Source organism: Taudactylus pleione, unplaced genomic scaffold (genome assembly GCF_031769625.1).
Source record: "Taudactylus pleione unplaced genomic scaffold, aTauple2 ptg000524l, whole genome shotgun sequence".
Lineage (NCBI taxonomy): Eukaryota > Metazoa > Chordata > Amphibia > Anura > Myobatrachidae > Taudactylus > Taudactylus pleione.
Genome location: NW_028284926.1, coordinates 4,595,879 through 4,614,375, shown reverse-complemented (window position 1 = coordinate 4,614,375; position 18,497 = coordinate 4,595,879). Strand labels below are relative to the sequence as shown.

Here is an 18,497-nt window from a genome sequence, read left to right as displayed (position 1 = left end):
ATCAGACATATACAGGGCCAGTGATCACAGTAACCTGTTATATACGGCAGTAGGACCTGCCATACATAGTGCAGTGTATGTAATACATCAGACATATACAGGACCAGTGATCACAGTAACATGTTATATGTTGCAGTAGGACCAGCCATACATAGTGCAGTGTGTGTAATACATCAGACATATACAGGGCCAGTGATCACAGTAACCTGTTATATACGGCAGTAGGACCTGCCATACATAGTGCAGTGTATGTAATACATCAGACATATACAGGACCAGTGATCACAGTAACATGTTATATGTTGCAGTAGGACCAGCCATACATAGTGCAGTGTATGTAATACATCAGACATATACAGGACCAGTGATCACAGTAACATGTTATATGTTGCAGTAGGACCAGCCATACATAGTGCAGTGTATGTAATACATCAGACATATACAGGACCAGTGATCACAGTAACATGTTATATGTTGCAGTAGGACCAGCCATACATAGTGCAGTGTATGTAATACATCAGACATATACAGGACCAGTGATCACAGTAACATGTTATATGTTGCAGTAGGACCAGCCATACATAGTGCAGTGTATGTAATACATCAGACATATACAGGACCAGTGATCACAGTAACATGTTATATGCGGCAGTAGGACCAGTCATACATAGTGCAGTGTATGTAATACATCAGACATATACAGGACCAGTGATCACAGTAACATGTTATATGTGGCAGTAGGACCAGCCATACATAGTGCAGTGTGTGTAATACATCAGACATATACAGGACCAGTGATCACAGTAACCTGTTATATACGGCAGTAGGACCTGCCATACATAGTGCAGTGTATGTAATACATCAGACATATACAGGACCAGTGATCACAGTAACATGTTATATGTTGCAGTAGGACCAGCCATACATAGTGCAGTGTGTGTAATACATCAGACATATACAGGACCAGTGATCACAGTAACCTGTTATATTCGGCAGTAGGACCAGCCATACATAGTGCAGTGTATGTAATACATCAGACATATACAGGACCAGTGATCACAGTAACATGTTATATGCGGCAGTAGGACCAGCCATACATAGTGCAGTGTATGTAATACATCAGACATATACAGGGCCAGTGATCACAGTAACCTGTTATATGTGACAGTAGGACCAGCCATACATAGTGCAGTGTATGTAATACATCAGCTATATACAGGGCCAGTGATCACAGTAACCTGTTATATGCGGCAGTAGGACCAGCCATACATAGTGCAGTGTATGTAATACTTCAGACATATACAGGGCCAGTGATCACAGTAACCCGTTATATGTGGCAGTAGGACCAGCCATACATAGTGCAGTGTTTGTAATACATCAGACATATACAGGGTCAGTGATCACAGTAACATGTTATATGCGGCAGTAGGACCAGCCATACATAGTGCAGTGTATGTAATACATCAGACATATACAGGACCAGTGATCACAGTAACCTGTTATATGCGGCAGTAGGACCAGCCATACATAGTGCAGTGTATGTAATACATCAGACATATACAGGGCCAGTGATCACAGTAACATGTTATATGCGGCAGTAGGACCAGCCATACATAGTGCAGTGTATGTAATACATCAGACATATACAGGACTAGTGATCACAGTAACCTGTTATATGCGGCAGTAGGACCTGTCATACATAGTGCAGTGTAGGTAATATATCAGACATATACAGGGCCAGTGATCACAGTAACATGTTATATGTGGCAGTAGGACCTGCCATACATAGTGCAGTGTATGTAATACATCAGAAATATACAGGGCCAGTGATCACAGTAACCTGTTATATGCGGCAGTAGGACCTGCCATACATAGTGCAGTGTATGTAATACATCAGACATATACAGGACCAGTGATCACAGTAACATGTTATATGTGGCAGTAGGACCAGCCATACATAGTGCAGTGTGTGTAATACATCAGACATATACAGGGCCAGTGATCACAGTAACCTGTTATATACGGCAGTAGGACCTGCCATACATAGTGCAGTGTATGTAATACATCAGACATATACAGGACCAGTGATCACAGTAACATGTTATATGTTGCAGTAGGACCAGCCATACATAGTGCAGTGTGTGTAATACATCAGACATATACAGGGCCAGTGATCACAGTAACCTGTTATATACGGCAGTAGGACCAGCCATACATAGTGCAGTGTATGTAATACATCAGACATATACAGGACCAGTGATCACAGTAACATGTTATATGTTGCAGTAGGACCAGCCATACATAGTGCAGTGTATGTAATACATCAGACATATACAGGACCAGTGATCACAGTAACATGTTATATGTTGCAGTAGGACCAGCCATACATAGTGCAGTGTATGTAATACATCAGACATATACAGGACCAGTGATCACAGTAACCTGTTATATACGGCAGTAGGACCTGCCATACATAGTGCAGTGTATGTAATACATCAGACATATACAGGACCAGTGATCACAGTAACATGTTATATGTTGCAGTAGGACCAGCCATACATAGTGCAGTGTGTGTAATACATCAGACATATACAGGACCAGTGATCACAGTAACCTGTTATATTCGGCAGTAGGACCAGCCATACATAGTGCAGTGTATGTAATACATCAGACATATACAGGACCAGTGATCACAGTAACATGTTATATGCGGCAGTAGGACCAGTCATACATAGTGCAGTGTATGTAATACATCAGACATATACAGGACCAGTGATCACAGTAACATGTTATATGTGGCAGTAGGACCAGCCATACATAGTGCAGTGTGTGTAATACATCAGACATATACAGGACCAGTGATCACAGTAACCTGTTATATACGGCAGTAGGACCTGCCATACATAGTGCAGTGTATGTAATACATCAGACATATACAGGACCAGTGATCACAGTAACATGTTATATGTTGCAGTAGGACCAGCCATACATAGTGCAGTGTGTGTAATACATCAGACATATACAGGACCAGTGATCACAGTAACCTGTTATATTCGGCAGTAGGACCAGCCATACATAGTGCAGTGTATGTAATACATCAGACATATACAGGACCAGTGATCACAGTAACATGTTATATGCGGCAGTAGGACCAGCCATACATAGTGCAGTGTATGTAATACATCAGACATATACAGGGCCAGTGATCACAGTAACCTGTTATATGTGGCAGTAGGACCAGCCATACATAGTGCAGTGTATGTAATACATCAGACATATACAGGACCAGTGATCACAGTAACCCATTATATGTGGCAGTAGGACCAGCCATACATAGTGCAGTGTATGTAATACATCAGACATATACAGGGCCAGTGATCACAGTAACCTGTTATATGTGGCAGTAGGACCAGCCATACATAGTGCAGGGTATGTAATACATCAGATATATACAGGGCCAGTGATCACAGTAACCTGTTATATACGATAGTAGGACCAGCCATACATAGTGCAGTGTATGTAATACATCAGACATATACAGGACCAGTGATCACAGTAACCCGTTATATGTGGCAGTAGGACCAGCCATACATAGTGCAGTGTATGTAATACATCAGACATATACAGGACCAGTGATCACAGTAACCCGTTATATGTGGCAGTAGGACCAGCCATACATAGTGCAGTGTATGTAATACATCAGACATATACAGGACCAGTGATCACAGTAACCCGTTATATGTGGCAGTAGGACCAGCCATACATAGTGCAGTGTATGTAATACATCAGACATATACAGGGCCAGTGATCACAGTAACCTATTATATGAGGCAGTAGGACCAGCCATACATAGTGCAGTGTATGTAATACATCAGACATATACAGGGCCAGTGATCACAGTAACCTGTTATATACGGCAGTAGGACCAGCCATACATAGTGCAGTGTATGTAATACATCAGATATATACAGTGCCAGTGATCACAGTAACCTGTTATATGTGGCAGTAGGACCAGCCATACATAGTGCAGTGTATGTAATACATCAGACATATACAGGGCCAGTGATCACAGTAACCTGTTATATACGGCAGTAGGACCAGCCATACATAGTGCAGTGTATGTAATACATCAGACATATACAGGACCAGTGATCACAGTAACCCGTTATATGTGGCAGTAAGACCAGCCATACATAGTGCAGTGTATGTAATACATCAGACATATACAGGGCCAGTGATCACAGTAACCTGTTATATGTGGCAGTAGGACCAGCCATACATAGTGCAGTGTATGTAATACATCAGACATATACAGGGTCAGTGATCACAGTAACCTGTTATATGTGGCAGTAGGACCAGCCATACATAGTGCAGTGTATGTAATACATCAGACATATACAGGGTCAGTGATCACAGTAACCTGTTATATGTGGCAGTAGGACCAGCCATACATAGTGCAGGGTATGTAATACATCAGATATATACAGGGCCAGTGATCACAGTAACCTGTTATATACGGCAGTAGGACCAGCCATACATAGTGCAGTGTATGTAATACATCAGACATATACAGGACCAGTGATCACAGTAACCCGTTATATGTGGCAGTAGGACCAGCCATACATAGTGCAGTGTATGTAATACATCAGACATATACAGGGCAAGTGATCACAGTATCCTGTTATATGCGGCAGTAGGACCAGCCATACATAGTGCAGTGTATGTAATACATCAGACATATACAGGACCATTGATCACAGTAACATGTTATATGTGGCAGTAGGACCAGCCATACATAGTGCAGTGTATGTAATACATCAGACATATACAGGGTCAGTGATCACAGTAACCTGTTATATGTGGCAGTAGGACCAGCCATACATAGTGCAGGGTATGTAATACATCAGATATATACAGGGCCAGTGATCACAGTAACCTGTTATATACGGCAGTAGGACCAGCCATACATAGTGCAGTGTATGTAATACATCAGACCTATACAGGACCAGTGATCACAGTAACCTGTTATATGAGGCAGTAGGACCAGCCATACATAGTGCAGTATATGTAATACATCAGACATATACAGGGCCAGTGATCACAGTAACCTGTTATATACGGCAGTAGGACCAGCCATACATAGTGCAGTGTATGTAATACATCAGACATATACAGGGCCAGTGATCACAGTAACCTGTTATATGTGGCAGTAGGACCAGCCATACATAGTGCAGTATATGTAATACATCAGACATATACAGGACCAGTGATCACAGTAACCCGTTATATGTGGCAGTAGGACCAGCCATACATAGTGCAGTGTATGTAATACATCAGACATATACAGGGCCAGTGATCACAGTAACCTGTTATATGAGGCAGTAGGACCAGCCATACATAGTGTAGTGTATGTAATACATCAGACATATACAGGACCAGTGATCACAGTAACCTGTTATATGAGGCAGTAGGACCAGCCATACATAGTGCAGTGTATGTAATACATCAGACATATACAGGGTCAGTGATCACAGTAACCTGTTATATGTGGCAGTAGGACCAGCCATACATAGTGCAGTGTATGTAATACATCAGACATATACAGGGCTAGTGATCACAGTAACCTGTTATATGTGGCAGTACGACCAGCCATACATAGTGCAGTGTATGTAATACATCACACATATACAGGACCAGTGATCACAGTAACCTGTTATATGAGGCAGTAGGACCAGCCATACATAGTGCAGTGTATGTAATACATCAGACATATACAGGGTCAGTGATCACAGTAACCTGTTATATGTGGCAGTAGCACCAGCCATACATAGTGCAGGGTATGTAATACATCAGATATATACAGGGCCAGTGATCACAGTAACCTGTTATATACGGCAGTAGGACCAGCCATACATAGTGCAGTGTATGTAATACATCAGACATATACAGGGCCAGTGATCACAGTTACACGTTATATGTGGCAGTAGGACCAGCCATACATAGTGCAGTGTATGTAATACATCAGACATATACAGGACCAGTGATCACAGTAACCTGTTATATGAGGCAGTAGGACCAGCCATGCATAGTGTAGTGTATGTAATACATCAGACATATACAGGACCAGTGATCACAGTAACCTGTTATATGAGGCAGTAGGACCAGCCATACATAGTGCAGTGTATGTAATACATCAGACATATACAGGGTCAGTGATCACAGTAACCTGTTATATGTGGCAGTAGGACCAGCCATACATAGTGCAGTGTATGTAATACATCAGACATATATAGGGCCAGTGATCACAGTAACCTGTTATATGCGGCAGTAGGACCAGCCATACATAGTGCAGTGTATGTAATACATCAGACATATACAGGGTCAGTGATCACAGTAACCTGTTATATGCGGCAGTAGGACCAGCCATACATAGTGCAGTGTATGTAATACATCAGACATATACAGGGCCAGTGATCACAGTAACCCGTTATATGAGGCAGTAGGACCAGCCATACATAGTGCAGTGTATGTAATACATCAGACATATACAGGGCCAGTAATCACAGTAACCTGTTATATGCGGCAGTAGGACCAGCCATACATAGTGCAGTGTATGTAATACATCAGACATATACAGGGCCAGTGATCACAGTAACATGTTATATGTGGCAGTAGGACCAGCCATACATAGTGCAGTGTATGTAATACACATATACAGGGCCAGTGATCACAGTAACATGTTATATGTGGCAGTAGGACCAGCCATACATAGTGCTGTTTATGTAATACATCAGACATATACAGGACCAGTGATCACAGTAACCTGTTATATGCGGCAGTAGGACCAGCCATACATAGTGCAGTGTATGTAATACATCAGATATATACAGGACCAGTGATTACAGTAACCTGTTATATGCGGCAGTAGGACCAGCCATACATAGTGCAGTGTATGTAATACATCAGACATATACAGGGCCAGTGATCACAGTAACCTGTTATATGCGGCAGTAGGACCAGCCATACATAGTGCAGTGTATGTAATACATCAGACATATACAGGACCAGTGATCACAGTAACCTGTTATATGCGGCAGTAGGACCAGCCATATATAGTGCAGTGTATGTAATACATCAGATATATACAGGACCAGTGATCACAGTAACCTGTTATATGTGGCAGTAGGACCAGCCATACATAGTGCAGTGTATGTAATACATCAGACATATACAGGGCCAGTGATCACAGTAACCTGTTATGTGTGGCAGTAGGACCAGCCATACATAGTGCAGTGTATGTAATACATCAGACATATACAGGGTCAGTGATCACAGTAACCTGTTATATGCGGCAGTAGGACCAGCCATACATAGTGCAGTGTATGTAATACATCAGACATATACAGGACCAGTGATCACAGTAACCTGTTATATGCGGCAGTAGGACCAGCCATACATAGTGCAGTGTATGTAATACATCAGACATATACAGGGTCAGTGATCACAGTAACCTGTTATATGTGGCAGTAGGACCAGCCATACATAGTGCAGTGTATGTAATACATCAGACATATACAGGGCCAGTAATCACAGTAACCTGTTATATGTGGCAGTAGGACCAGCCATACATAGTGCAGTGTATGTAATACATCAGACATATACAGGACCAGTGATCACAGTAACCCGTTATATGCGGCAGTAGGACCAGCCATACATAGTGCAGTGTATGTAATACATCAGACATATACAGGACCAGTGATCACAGTAACCTGTTATATGCGGCAGTAGGACCAGCCATATATAGTGCAGTGTATGTAATACATCAGATATATACAGGGCCAGTGATCACAGTAACCTGTTATATGTGGCAGTAGGACCAGCCATACATAGTGCAGTGTATGTAATACATCAGACATATACAGGGCCAGTAATCACAGTAACCTGTTATATGTGGCAGTAGGACCAGCCATACATAGTGCAGTGTATGTAATACATCAGACATATACAGGACCAGTGATCACAGTAACCCGTTATATGCGGCAGTAGGACCAGCCATACATAGTGCAGTGTATGTAATACATCAGATATATACAGGACCAGTGATCACAGTAACCTGTTATATGTGGCAGTAGGACCAGCCATACATAGTGCAGTGTATGTAATACATCAGACATATACAGGGCCAGTGATCACAGTAACCTGTTATATGTGGCAGTAGGACCAGCCATACATAGTGCAGTGTATGTAATACATCAGACATATACAGGGCCAGTGATCACAGTAACCTGTTTTATGTGGCAGTAGGACCAGCCATACATAGTGCAGTGTATGTAATACATCAGACATATACAGGACCAGTGATCACAGTAACCTGTTATATGCGGCAGTAGGACCAGCCATACATAGTGCAGTGTATGTAATACATCAGACATATACAGGACCAGTGATCACAGTAACCTGTTATATGCGGCAGTAGGACCAGCCATATATAGTGCAGTGTATGTAATACATCAGATATATACAGGACCAGTGATCACAGTAACCTGTTATATGTGGCAGTAGGACCAGCCATACATAGTGCAGTGTATGTAATACATCAGATATATACAGGACCAGTGATCACAGTAACCCGTTATATGTGGCAGTAGGACCAGCCATACATAGTGCAGTGTATGTAATACATCAGACATATACAGGGCCAGTGATCACAGTAACCTGTTATATGTGGCAGTAGGACCAGCCATACATAGTGCAGTGTATGTAATACATCAGACATATACAGGGCCAGTAATCACAGTAACCTGTTATATGTGGCAGTAGGACCAGCCATACATAGTGCAGTGTATGTAATACATCAGACATATACAGGACCAGTGATCACAGTAACCTGTTATATGCGGCAGTAGGACCAGCCATATATAGTGCAGTGTATGTAATACATCAGATATATACAGGACCAGTGATCACAGTAACCTGTTATATGTGGCAGTAGGACCAGCCATACATAGTGCAGTGTATGTAATACATCAGACATATACAGGGCCAGTAATCACAGTAACCTGTTATATGTGGCAGTAGGACCAGCCATACATAGTGCAGTGTATGTAATAATAAAGAAGAAAATCTTACTGTTGAGAGGTAATGAACTTTCCACCAGTATATAATAAGACACAATATAATAGGTTAGTATAATGAAATATGTGGCAACACGAATTCACTTACTGAGATACTCAGCTGATTCAGTGAGACTGTGCCAGAGTGGTAAGGGTTAACTTATCACTTTATCGGCTCAGTCTCGGGACATGCGCATGTATGCTCTTGCCTAATCGGTGGAACGGAAAGCCCTGACATGGGCTTTCAGTAATAATAATAAAACTAATAAAGAAAAATGTTCATAAAAAAAAGATAAATGTAGTAAAAAGTGCATTTCCCATGATTTTCCTGTAGAACATATTATTGCATCAGTAAATGGACAGTACAATATATTTGGTGTCACAGCAAGAGGGTGAGTGATGGGGAATGACATGTGGTCAGCGAGTGCTGCTGTGCAGAGTACTTAGAGCAGAATGAAGTATTATGCATAATGAATTGATAAAACATAATTCATCACCATTAGTATGCATTGCTACACGTGTAACAAGCATGTAACTGCCGTCACACCGAGGTAATGGCTGTAGCAATGTAATTGCCTCGTGCTAGAGAAGAATATGGATCCCTGACTTCTGTATATACTATATTAATCCTCCGTAGCACAGAGTAATGGGTAATAGTACAGGAGGTAATGAGCCCGTGTTACTGATTACTGGTTGCAGTCCCAGTGATAGGCCTTTATTCTGCCTGGCAGTGTCGAATGACTAACTGCAGTGAAGCCTCAATTATCCCGGTCCTGGCTCTGCACTTGGTTCCAATTTGGGGGACAAGGGGGGAGTTAGTGCTTATTTTTTTGGTTCTATGCAAAAAAAAGCAAACTGATTTTTTTCGTATCTTTAAGCTGCATTTGAGCAGGGTCAGAGCTCAAACCTTAACTTCAGCATTTATCTCCTGCTCGGGATTGGGAGCCAATCAGATCATCAGAATGTTTACAGCGGCCCAGAGAATTCCACCTGACTCTCCGATACCGGCAGATAGTGGTGTCAAAGGCTTCCTTATATAAAGCACGTCCTGTGTAGTACGTATACAACTCGCTAATGACCGACCTCCAAGCGTCCTGTCAATATCGTGGTATGCCAGTTGTACGGGACGCAAATATATTTTTTGCAATAGGCAGAGAGCCAGGGAGAAAAAAAAAAAGTGTACCAGTTATGGGGGATTGGTTATCCCCAAACTGACAGTGTTGCTGAAACTACTTCGTGCCCGCCTAATGGGGCCCATACATTTAGCGGGATGGGTACCGGCCAAAAACCAGACGCCAGCATCCCGACAAGGTTAGGATACAGACACCTGTTTGGTCGGTATCCTAACCCTCCCCCTCTCCCTAACCCTCCCTCCCTAGTGCCTAAACCTAAACTCACCGCACCCTACACCTTACCCTCCCCCTTAGTGCCTAACCCTCCCCCTAGTGCCTAACCCTAACCCCTAACTCTCCCCTTAAGTGTCTGGAATCCGGTGTCTGCATTCTGACCACAGGCAGTATCCCCATTTATCCGCTATCAGGGCAATTCCCTGTTCTGCAGATGCGGGATTGGGGGCATCGCAGACATCCAACATGCTGGACAACCTCGATACCACAAAAATGGTTGGAATTGGCGAGTCAGGGATTTTTAGTATGTTGAATTTCCCCGATTCCCTGATGGACTTCCGACCACTGATGTCCGCCGATCGGTAGTGGGCTGCAGGCCATACATTCCTGGCCCGACTCCCAGCTCTGCTGAAGCCGATCCGCCAATCAGTGTTAGAAGAACGGGAAATTGGGCCGTAGATTCATGGCTGGCATTAGGCTAGCACTATGTCCTGGTGTACAGAAACTTAGCACGACAGGGCAGGGTTTGACGTGAACAGTGCAACAGATTTTTTTAATTTTATTTAAAGTATGTGAAACCGAAAGATTGCATAAGAAAAGAGGTGTGTTAAACCTCTAGGATGGGGGCCGGCATGTATGCAAATTACTGTTTAGAGTTAGCCTATCGTTAGCAAGGGCGGGTTTTCAATAGAGACATTATATAAGGGGCTAGAAGTGAGGGCCAAAGCCTCTTTGTTCCAGATTGCCCACCCTCCCTTCCCTTTGCAATTATTGGCAGGTTGTTGTAGTTACTTATGCAGTGGCGGGAAAGAACGGCAGTTCACCAGTCCGGGTGCAATTATGAGTTAAGGGCGTTCCCTTCGTTGACTGGTAGTTGGCTGTACCAACCTAACGGGGGGCAGTATCACCACCTAAACGGGTGGGTAGTCAAGTTAGAGGCTGAGCGTTACCTTTTGTTGTTGACATGGTTTACATGGTTATGTATATGCACTCTGGGCGATCTACGCCTGCTATGTCTTTTGTTGTTTGTGTGTGGGCATAGCAGATCTGGCTGATTTCTGGCCGTCCTTTCTTTGCCACCATACATCCTTAAATAAATAATAATTATTATTGCTCCAATCAATCGCCATCAAGTTATCTGCCAAATCCACGTCTCAGTGTCTTTATTTTATGTTAGTATGATAAGTGGTTTGCACACATGACAACACCTCATCCGATAGAAGGTTTAATATTTGTATTTTTTTACTTATAAAATGCACCCTCCCCCCAATCTAAAGCCGATTCACTTACATGGTGCCAAATGACAGCCCTATATCAAAACCCTCAGAGAAAAAAAAAATCTAAAACTACTAACTATACAATAGGAAAAAATTAATTAGGGCCACTTCATTACGGTCACATTTGTTATGGTCATTGGGGTGAGAAAAGCATTATTTATTAACAGTTACTGATTTATATAATGCCAGCATTTTTCTTAACTAACAATATGATCAGTCAGGTCTGTATATGAACAAAGGTCAGAAATCAATACTCTGCCGTGTTCCCGCCCCCATGTGACGCTGCGCACATTGTGGTAGAGTATAGTGCTGCAACTTCGCCAAATCGGCTGCGCCCATATTCTACTGATATTTTAGAATAAGGAAGGGAAAATTTACTGCAAAATTGGGCAGAGCGGTAGAAAAAAATGTACATGAAAATTAAAACTAAACAAAAAATAATACAGTCCCCCATGTCCAAATATTCCGAAATACTGAATATTCCGAAATACGGAATTTTTGTTGGCATGACAGAGATAATGAAATCTTTGATGGTTCAATGTACACAAACTTTGTCTAAGGCACAAATTATAAAAATTATGTATAAAATGACCTGCAGGCTGTGTGGATAAGGTGTATATAATACATAAATGCATCCTGTGTGTATATTTGGGTCCCATTCCCAAGATATTTAATTGTTAAATGCAAATATTCCAAAATACGGAATATTCAGCATTTTGGATATGGGAGACTCAACCTGTAATAATAACTTGGTAGTTTACAAAATAGTCAGTTTGTATCCAAGTATAGTCTTACAATATTGTTTGGCTGTGACTGGAGCATGTAAATAGGAGTATGGGGGAGTATTGATCCCTCTAGGTTGATTGATGCAGAAATGACAGCTGTAACATCGATTATTTTTTTTAACTTTCTACAGAGTTGTGCTGAACAGCAAATTGTCATTTCTCATTATATTATTAACCATTAACATTCCCAATGCTTAGTGGAGAGGAAGGGATCCTGTAGCTCTCCAGCTGATGTGGATGTATTCAAAGGTTGACAGAGCATGCTGGGACATTTAGTCCCCCATCTGCTGGACAGTCACACGTTACTTAAGCCTGGCTTGTAGAAGAAAAACACATTTTAAAAGTCACAGTACAACATGAGAAAGTTACATATGTTATGTCCATACCCTTTCCCTGGTCTCATTGGAGAAGAATTTTACGCACTCGCTGTAACTTGCCCACGTTCTGTTGTTACCCGGCACCAGCTCCCAACTCCCGTTCGTGTCACACCGCCGATGCGCGTGACCTGCCAGACAAGCACAAGAGCCATATTAATATATATATAGAGAGACAGACAGACAGTTAGGGGCTAATTCTGAGTTGCGCGCTATGCCGATATTTACGCAAACGGACGATGTTTTTCCGTCGCACATGGGTCTAAGTTGCACCGTGCGTACATCCCGATGGTGTTCGTAGTACAGATTTGGACGCACACAAGAAGAACAGTGGGGGTCATTCAGACCCGCTCGCGAGCGCAGGACGCTCGCAAGCGGGTCGATGTTGCCCCACTGCGCATGCGCACGACGGAGGGAGCTCCGTCGTGCGCATGCGCGAGACCCGGATAGCGACGGGCTCTCCGACGCTCCGGGTCTCACACCAAAGGGGGCGTGCTGTCGATGTTGATTGACAGCACGCCCCCTTTTGTGGGCGTGCCGGGGGCGTGGCTGCCAGATGGAGGCGTTCCCATGGGAACGCCTACCGTCTGAAGCCGGCCCCTGTCAGTGGGAGTGATTTTGGCTCTGATAGAGCCAAAATCACTCCAGGGCTTGCGGCAGCGAGACCCTACCGCAGGGTCTCCATCACAAGCCCGATGGTTGCGATGGTCTTGTCAGCCACAGCTATGCGAGCGTCCAGGAGGACGCTCCATTTTCATGGAGGAGGGCCCTGATTCAGAGCGAGCACTCTGGTCAGAGCATTCGGCTCTAAATCAGGCCCAGTGTACGGGGGATTCCTGGGCGGCGAATAGGGGGTAACAGGGGGCGGCTAAACAGACGCTCACAGAGGTACCGTCTTGTGGGAGTGTCGCAAGCATGTCATGGGCATGTCTCAGCGAGCAGTTGCATCCAGAGATGCTCAACTACTCACACAGGAGGCCATATTGACGAAGCACCAGACGGTAATGCAGCGTCTATAGGCGCTGCGAGTGAGCGTCTCGGACACGCAGTTGTACGCCAGGGAAGGGCTATGTAGGAGCATTAGAATAAAGTTAATAAATAACTACGGCAAAAGACGCAAGGATGGCCGCGGGTGCGTCCCACTCAGAATCAACGCCGTAACGTTTAATCAGAAAACATAATTAGGCAAAGACGTTTTGAAAATACAAAAGAAAAAAAAAACATAATGAACGTTTTCTCAATTTCTTGGGATTTTTTTTTTTTTTACTTCAGGTTTTTTTTTCATACAAAAATATAGTTTTATGCTACAATAATTATTCACGGCATTTATGAGATAATCCATTGTGGTCAGGGATCCTGCATTTACGACTGTACCCACCAAGCGGCTCAGTGACGATTAATGAGAAGTCTTGTGGTGAAAGGTGAGCGCCCTATTACCGCAATGCTCTTCGTCAGTCGTCGCTGGGCGTCAGACTATGGCACGCAGCCCGGCCGCTAACTCTTAAAGTGAATATACCCAAAATATAAGCAATATATAATTTTTTTCCTGGAGATGCTTGGTAGGTAACACCAAATATGGATACGAAACTCTTATTTACTAGATATCTGTTATATGTGACATAGCGCAGGTCTGTGGGATCTTGGCAGGATTTAACGTGGAGGCCAAACAAATTTTTTTGTTACGAGAATTCGATTTTGAATTATCACCTACTGCGAGTCTGTAATAAAACCTATTTATCAGCAAATAAATAACCCTTCTGACCACTCTTCTTTCACCAACAACCTGTTTGGCGCAGCAGACAGTGATTAGAGTTTGGTGCGGTATTAAATAGAATGGCGTGAGGTCACTGGGGAAAGTTATCTCGTTGGTGAGAGGTAAAGCGGAGAAGTTTTCCATAGCAGCCAATCAGCTTCTGTCATTTTATAGATGTTTAGGGGTAAATTTACTAAAGTGAGAGTTTTTAGAAGTGAGTTTGAGAAGTGATGTTGCCCATAGCAACCAATCAGATTCTACTTAACATTTAACTAGCACTTTCTAGAAGATAATAGCTACAATCTGATTGGTTGCTATGGGCAACATCACTTTTAAAACTCACTTCTAAAAACTCTCACTTTAGTAAATTTACCCCTTAGTGTAACACTGTACTTATTACTTTCCCAGAGCCTGATTAGCTCCCTGTGGAACCCTAGATACTGATGTAGGCCCCCTTCAGCCCCCTCAGCGTGCACAAAAAAACAAACATTAAAAATAAGTTAGAGTAATCCGGGCCCCTCACAACCTACTGAGCCGTAGGCATGAGCCAAGGTTGCCCAATGGAGACTCTGGCTCTGATCATTACATAGAGGTCCACTCATTAAGCCGTGGAGCTGTTTCAGTGACGATGTCATTACTTGAGTCTTTTTTTTTTTTTCTGCACTATCTAAGCATATAGGGGGTCATTCAGACCCGGTCGTTAGCGCCGATGCGCTCGGACCGGGTCGATGGCCCCCCACAGAGCATGCACACGACGGCGCCGTCGTGCGCATGCGTGATACCTGCTACGACCGACAGCGCCGGTCGTAGCGGGTCTCGATCCAAAGGGGGCGAGCTGTCGATGTTGATTGACAGCTCGCCCCGTTTGGAAGGCGGGCCGGGGGGTGGCAGCCCAAACGGAGGCGTTCCCATGGGAACGCCTGCCGTTTGGGGGAGGCCCCACTGACATCACTAGTGATGTCAGTGGAAAGCTTCCGGCTCTGACAGAGTCAGAAGCTCTCCGGGGCTTACGACAAGTGAGACCCTACCCTAGGGTCTCGTCGTAAGCCCCGATGGTCGCGATGGTCTCTGACCATCGCAACCATCACCCGAGCGGTCGTTAGAGCTGTGGGTGTTAACCCACAGCCTAACGACCGCAACAGAGGCGGGCGGTCAGGATGCAAGCCCAGTTTCTGAGCGACTGCTTGCACCCTCCGACTGCCTCTGAATGAGGCCCATAGTATCTGTGCGCCAATGTTCCACAGTCTCATCTCAATACAATTGAATATATAAGATTGAGGGGAGATGTACCAAGCCTTGGAGAGAGATAAAAAAGGAGCAGTTGCCCAAAAACAACAAATCAGCATCTCACGGTCGCTTCAAAGACATAAGTGACTGTTAGAAGCTGATTGGTCGCTTTGGGTATCTTCACTTGTGTTGTCACTCACCAAGGTTTGACACATCTCACCCTCAATGATTAACAGCACCGTGTAGTTTACCTTTGTGGTTGAAATCATAGACGTACACAGGACAGGGCACAGAGACCACGATGCCCGGCTTTCCCGGGGGCCAACACAGGACTCCGTCCCACTCGGACCGACAAAAGCCATCTGAAGAGAAAGAGGAGAGAAGTCGGTGAGGTTAGAGAGCCGGATGTGTCACTTTAGGGAAAACATCAGCAATTGCACCGTCTTTTGCAGAAGATGTGAGCGGCAGAAGAGGCGTGTATAAACTCCGGGCTCATTAGAGATGTCCACTGATCTGTGATGTACTCACAGTGACCTATATCTGTACTGTACCCTGACAGCCACCATCATCCCTGGCTCAGGTGCGACCTCCCAAGACTCTATATGGTACTAGAATAAAGCAAACACTTCCGCTGCTCTGCCAAACCCTTCTGTCAGGGGACTGCCGGATGTGATACCTGAAAATGAGGTACCTTTCACTGCCAGTGTCACCGATGAACCAGATGCCTGTCACATCGATAGTCAGTCACAACTTCAACATATTGTACAAGGAGAAATGTTCCAAAAGCCTTAAATGACATCTGTCAACGGAAGTCAGCAGCTACAAATTGTTCAATATATTGTCATGTGTCTGTTTTCTGCACCTATTTACAGTATTAAACGCACTATTGAATTTTTGGGCCTGATTCAGAGGCGCTCGCAAAAAGCGAGCGCCCGCTCTGAATCAGGGCAGGCGCTTGCTTTTTTAGATGGGGCCTCTTGGCCGCTCGCATAGCTGTGGGTTACCACCCACAGCTACTGCGAGCGGCCATGATGATGGACGCGATGGTCAAGACCATCGGGCTTTGACGAGACCCTTGTGGTGGGGTCTCATGGCCGCAAGCCCCAGAGAGCTTCTGGCTCAAATAGAGCCAGAAGCACTCTCACTGACATCACTGATGATGTCAGTGGGGCCGCCCACAAACAGCAGGCGTTCACATGGGAACGCCTCCGTTTGTGAAGCCACCCCCCCGCCACGCCTACAAAATGGGGAGAGCTGTCGACCAACATCGATAGCCGCCCCTTTTGTAGTGAGTCCCGGGGCGAGCGCTTTTTGCGCTCGCTCCGGGGCTCGTGCGCGCGCTCTGGGCCACCATCGACCCGCTTGCGAGCGCAATGCGCTTGCGAGCGGGTCTGAATCAGACCCTCTTGTCATCATATTAACTGTGGATCCTACCTTGGTGTAGAACTACAAGTCCCAGCATGCCCTCCGAGCCAGTACCTTGGATTTGTAGTTCTACACCAGAATAATACATATTACCAACCTATATGTACCGTACAGTATTCAGCATCAGACAACTAGTCAACACCTTAAACCTTCTATCCCGGTGTGGTGTGTCGTGTGCAAATCACTTAAATACAATATATTAATAAATAAAGAGTCAGAGAAATACATTTAGAGAAAAAAAAAACATGTTAGCTATATATTTATTTAAATATATGATTAAGGGAAAGTACGGAGGCAAAGAAAGGACGTCACAGTGCACAATAATAACCAACAACATGCATTGTAGGCGGATACCGCCCAAGGGCACAAGGCAACGATAACACAGCAAAGGTATCTACTCGACCTTCTAAATGACAACCCACCTGGTCTGGTCATGTAGCTGCCCTTATTCAGGGTGGTACAGCCAACCAACCAATCAATAAAAGGGAGCGCACCCAAAATTAAATAATATCCCTGGGACTGGCGAGCTGCTGTTCTTTCCCGCCGCAATATAGCCAACGATCAACCATATTTTATATAAAACTGTTTGTGTTGCCTGGCAATTTTCCTGTTCACAATTATATATAATTCTTAAAAAATTTATTTCACATACTTATATACATTTTTATTTTTAAGGTACAGCCACTTCGATTAGACTGCTACATCATCTATTTGCAGACGATGCATAATTTTGTTATTATTATTATTTATATTGCACCACAAAGTTCTAGTGTCATACATAAATAAACTCAGAATGTAGCACTAACCAGAACATGGTAATTGCCAACTAGCAAGGGGTTTAGATTGAGAAAGCACTTCGCTCCAGATAGAGTAACAGTGCCAGACGAGAAGGCGAAACGCATCAGGGTTGATATATGATTAGTACATCCCCGGCCATGATGAGATAAATGCTGAAATTAGTCACAAAGGTTCCATGGATGCCTTACACCTTGGTAGTGCTGAACACAAGGTTATGAGAAAGAAACAGAAACTGGGCGACAGACAGATCTAAACATAGGAATAAACTGTGTAACATCAAACACAGGATTCTGACTTAGGGGCCTATTCATGATGTTAGCTAACATTGTAACTGGCCGTGTACACCAGAGCAATTCATCATTGCTCCGGCACGGTGACAGCTGGTCCGAAAATCAGCTG

At 43.9% G+C, this 18,497-nt stretch overlaps 1 protein-coding gene across 1 annotated transcript in view; it reads right to left on the bottom strand.

The window, feature by feature from the left end:
* Positions 1-18,497, bottom strand: part of PTH1R (parathyroid hormone 1 receptor) — a 523,470-nt gene that overhangs the window by 157,204 nt on the left and 347,769 nt on the right. Inside the window, exons 3-4 of the mRNA XM_088450788.1 lie at positions 16,127-16,237; positions 12,908-13,026 (exon numbers count right to left, since the gene is read on the bottom strand). Of these exons, the coding sequence (XP_088306914.1) occupies positions 12,908-13,026; positions 16,127-16,237 (230 nt within the window). The remainder of the gene's footprint in view (positions 1-12,907; positions 13,027-16,126; positions 16,238-18,497) is intronic.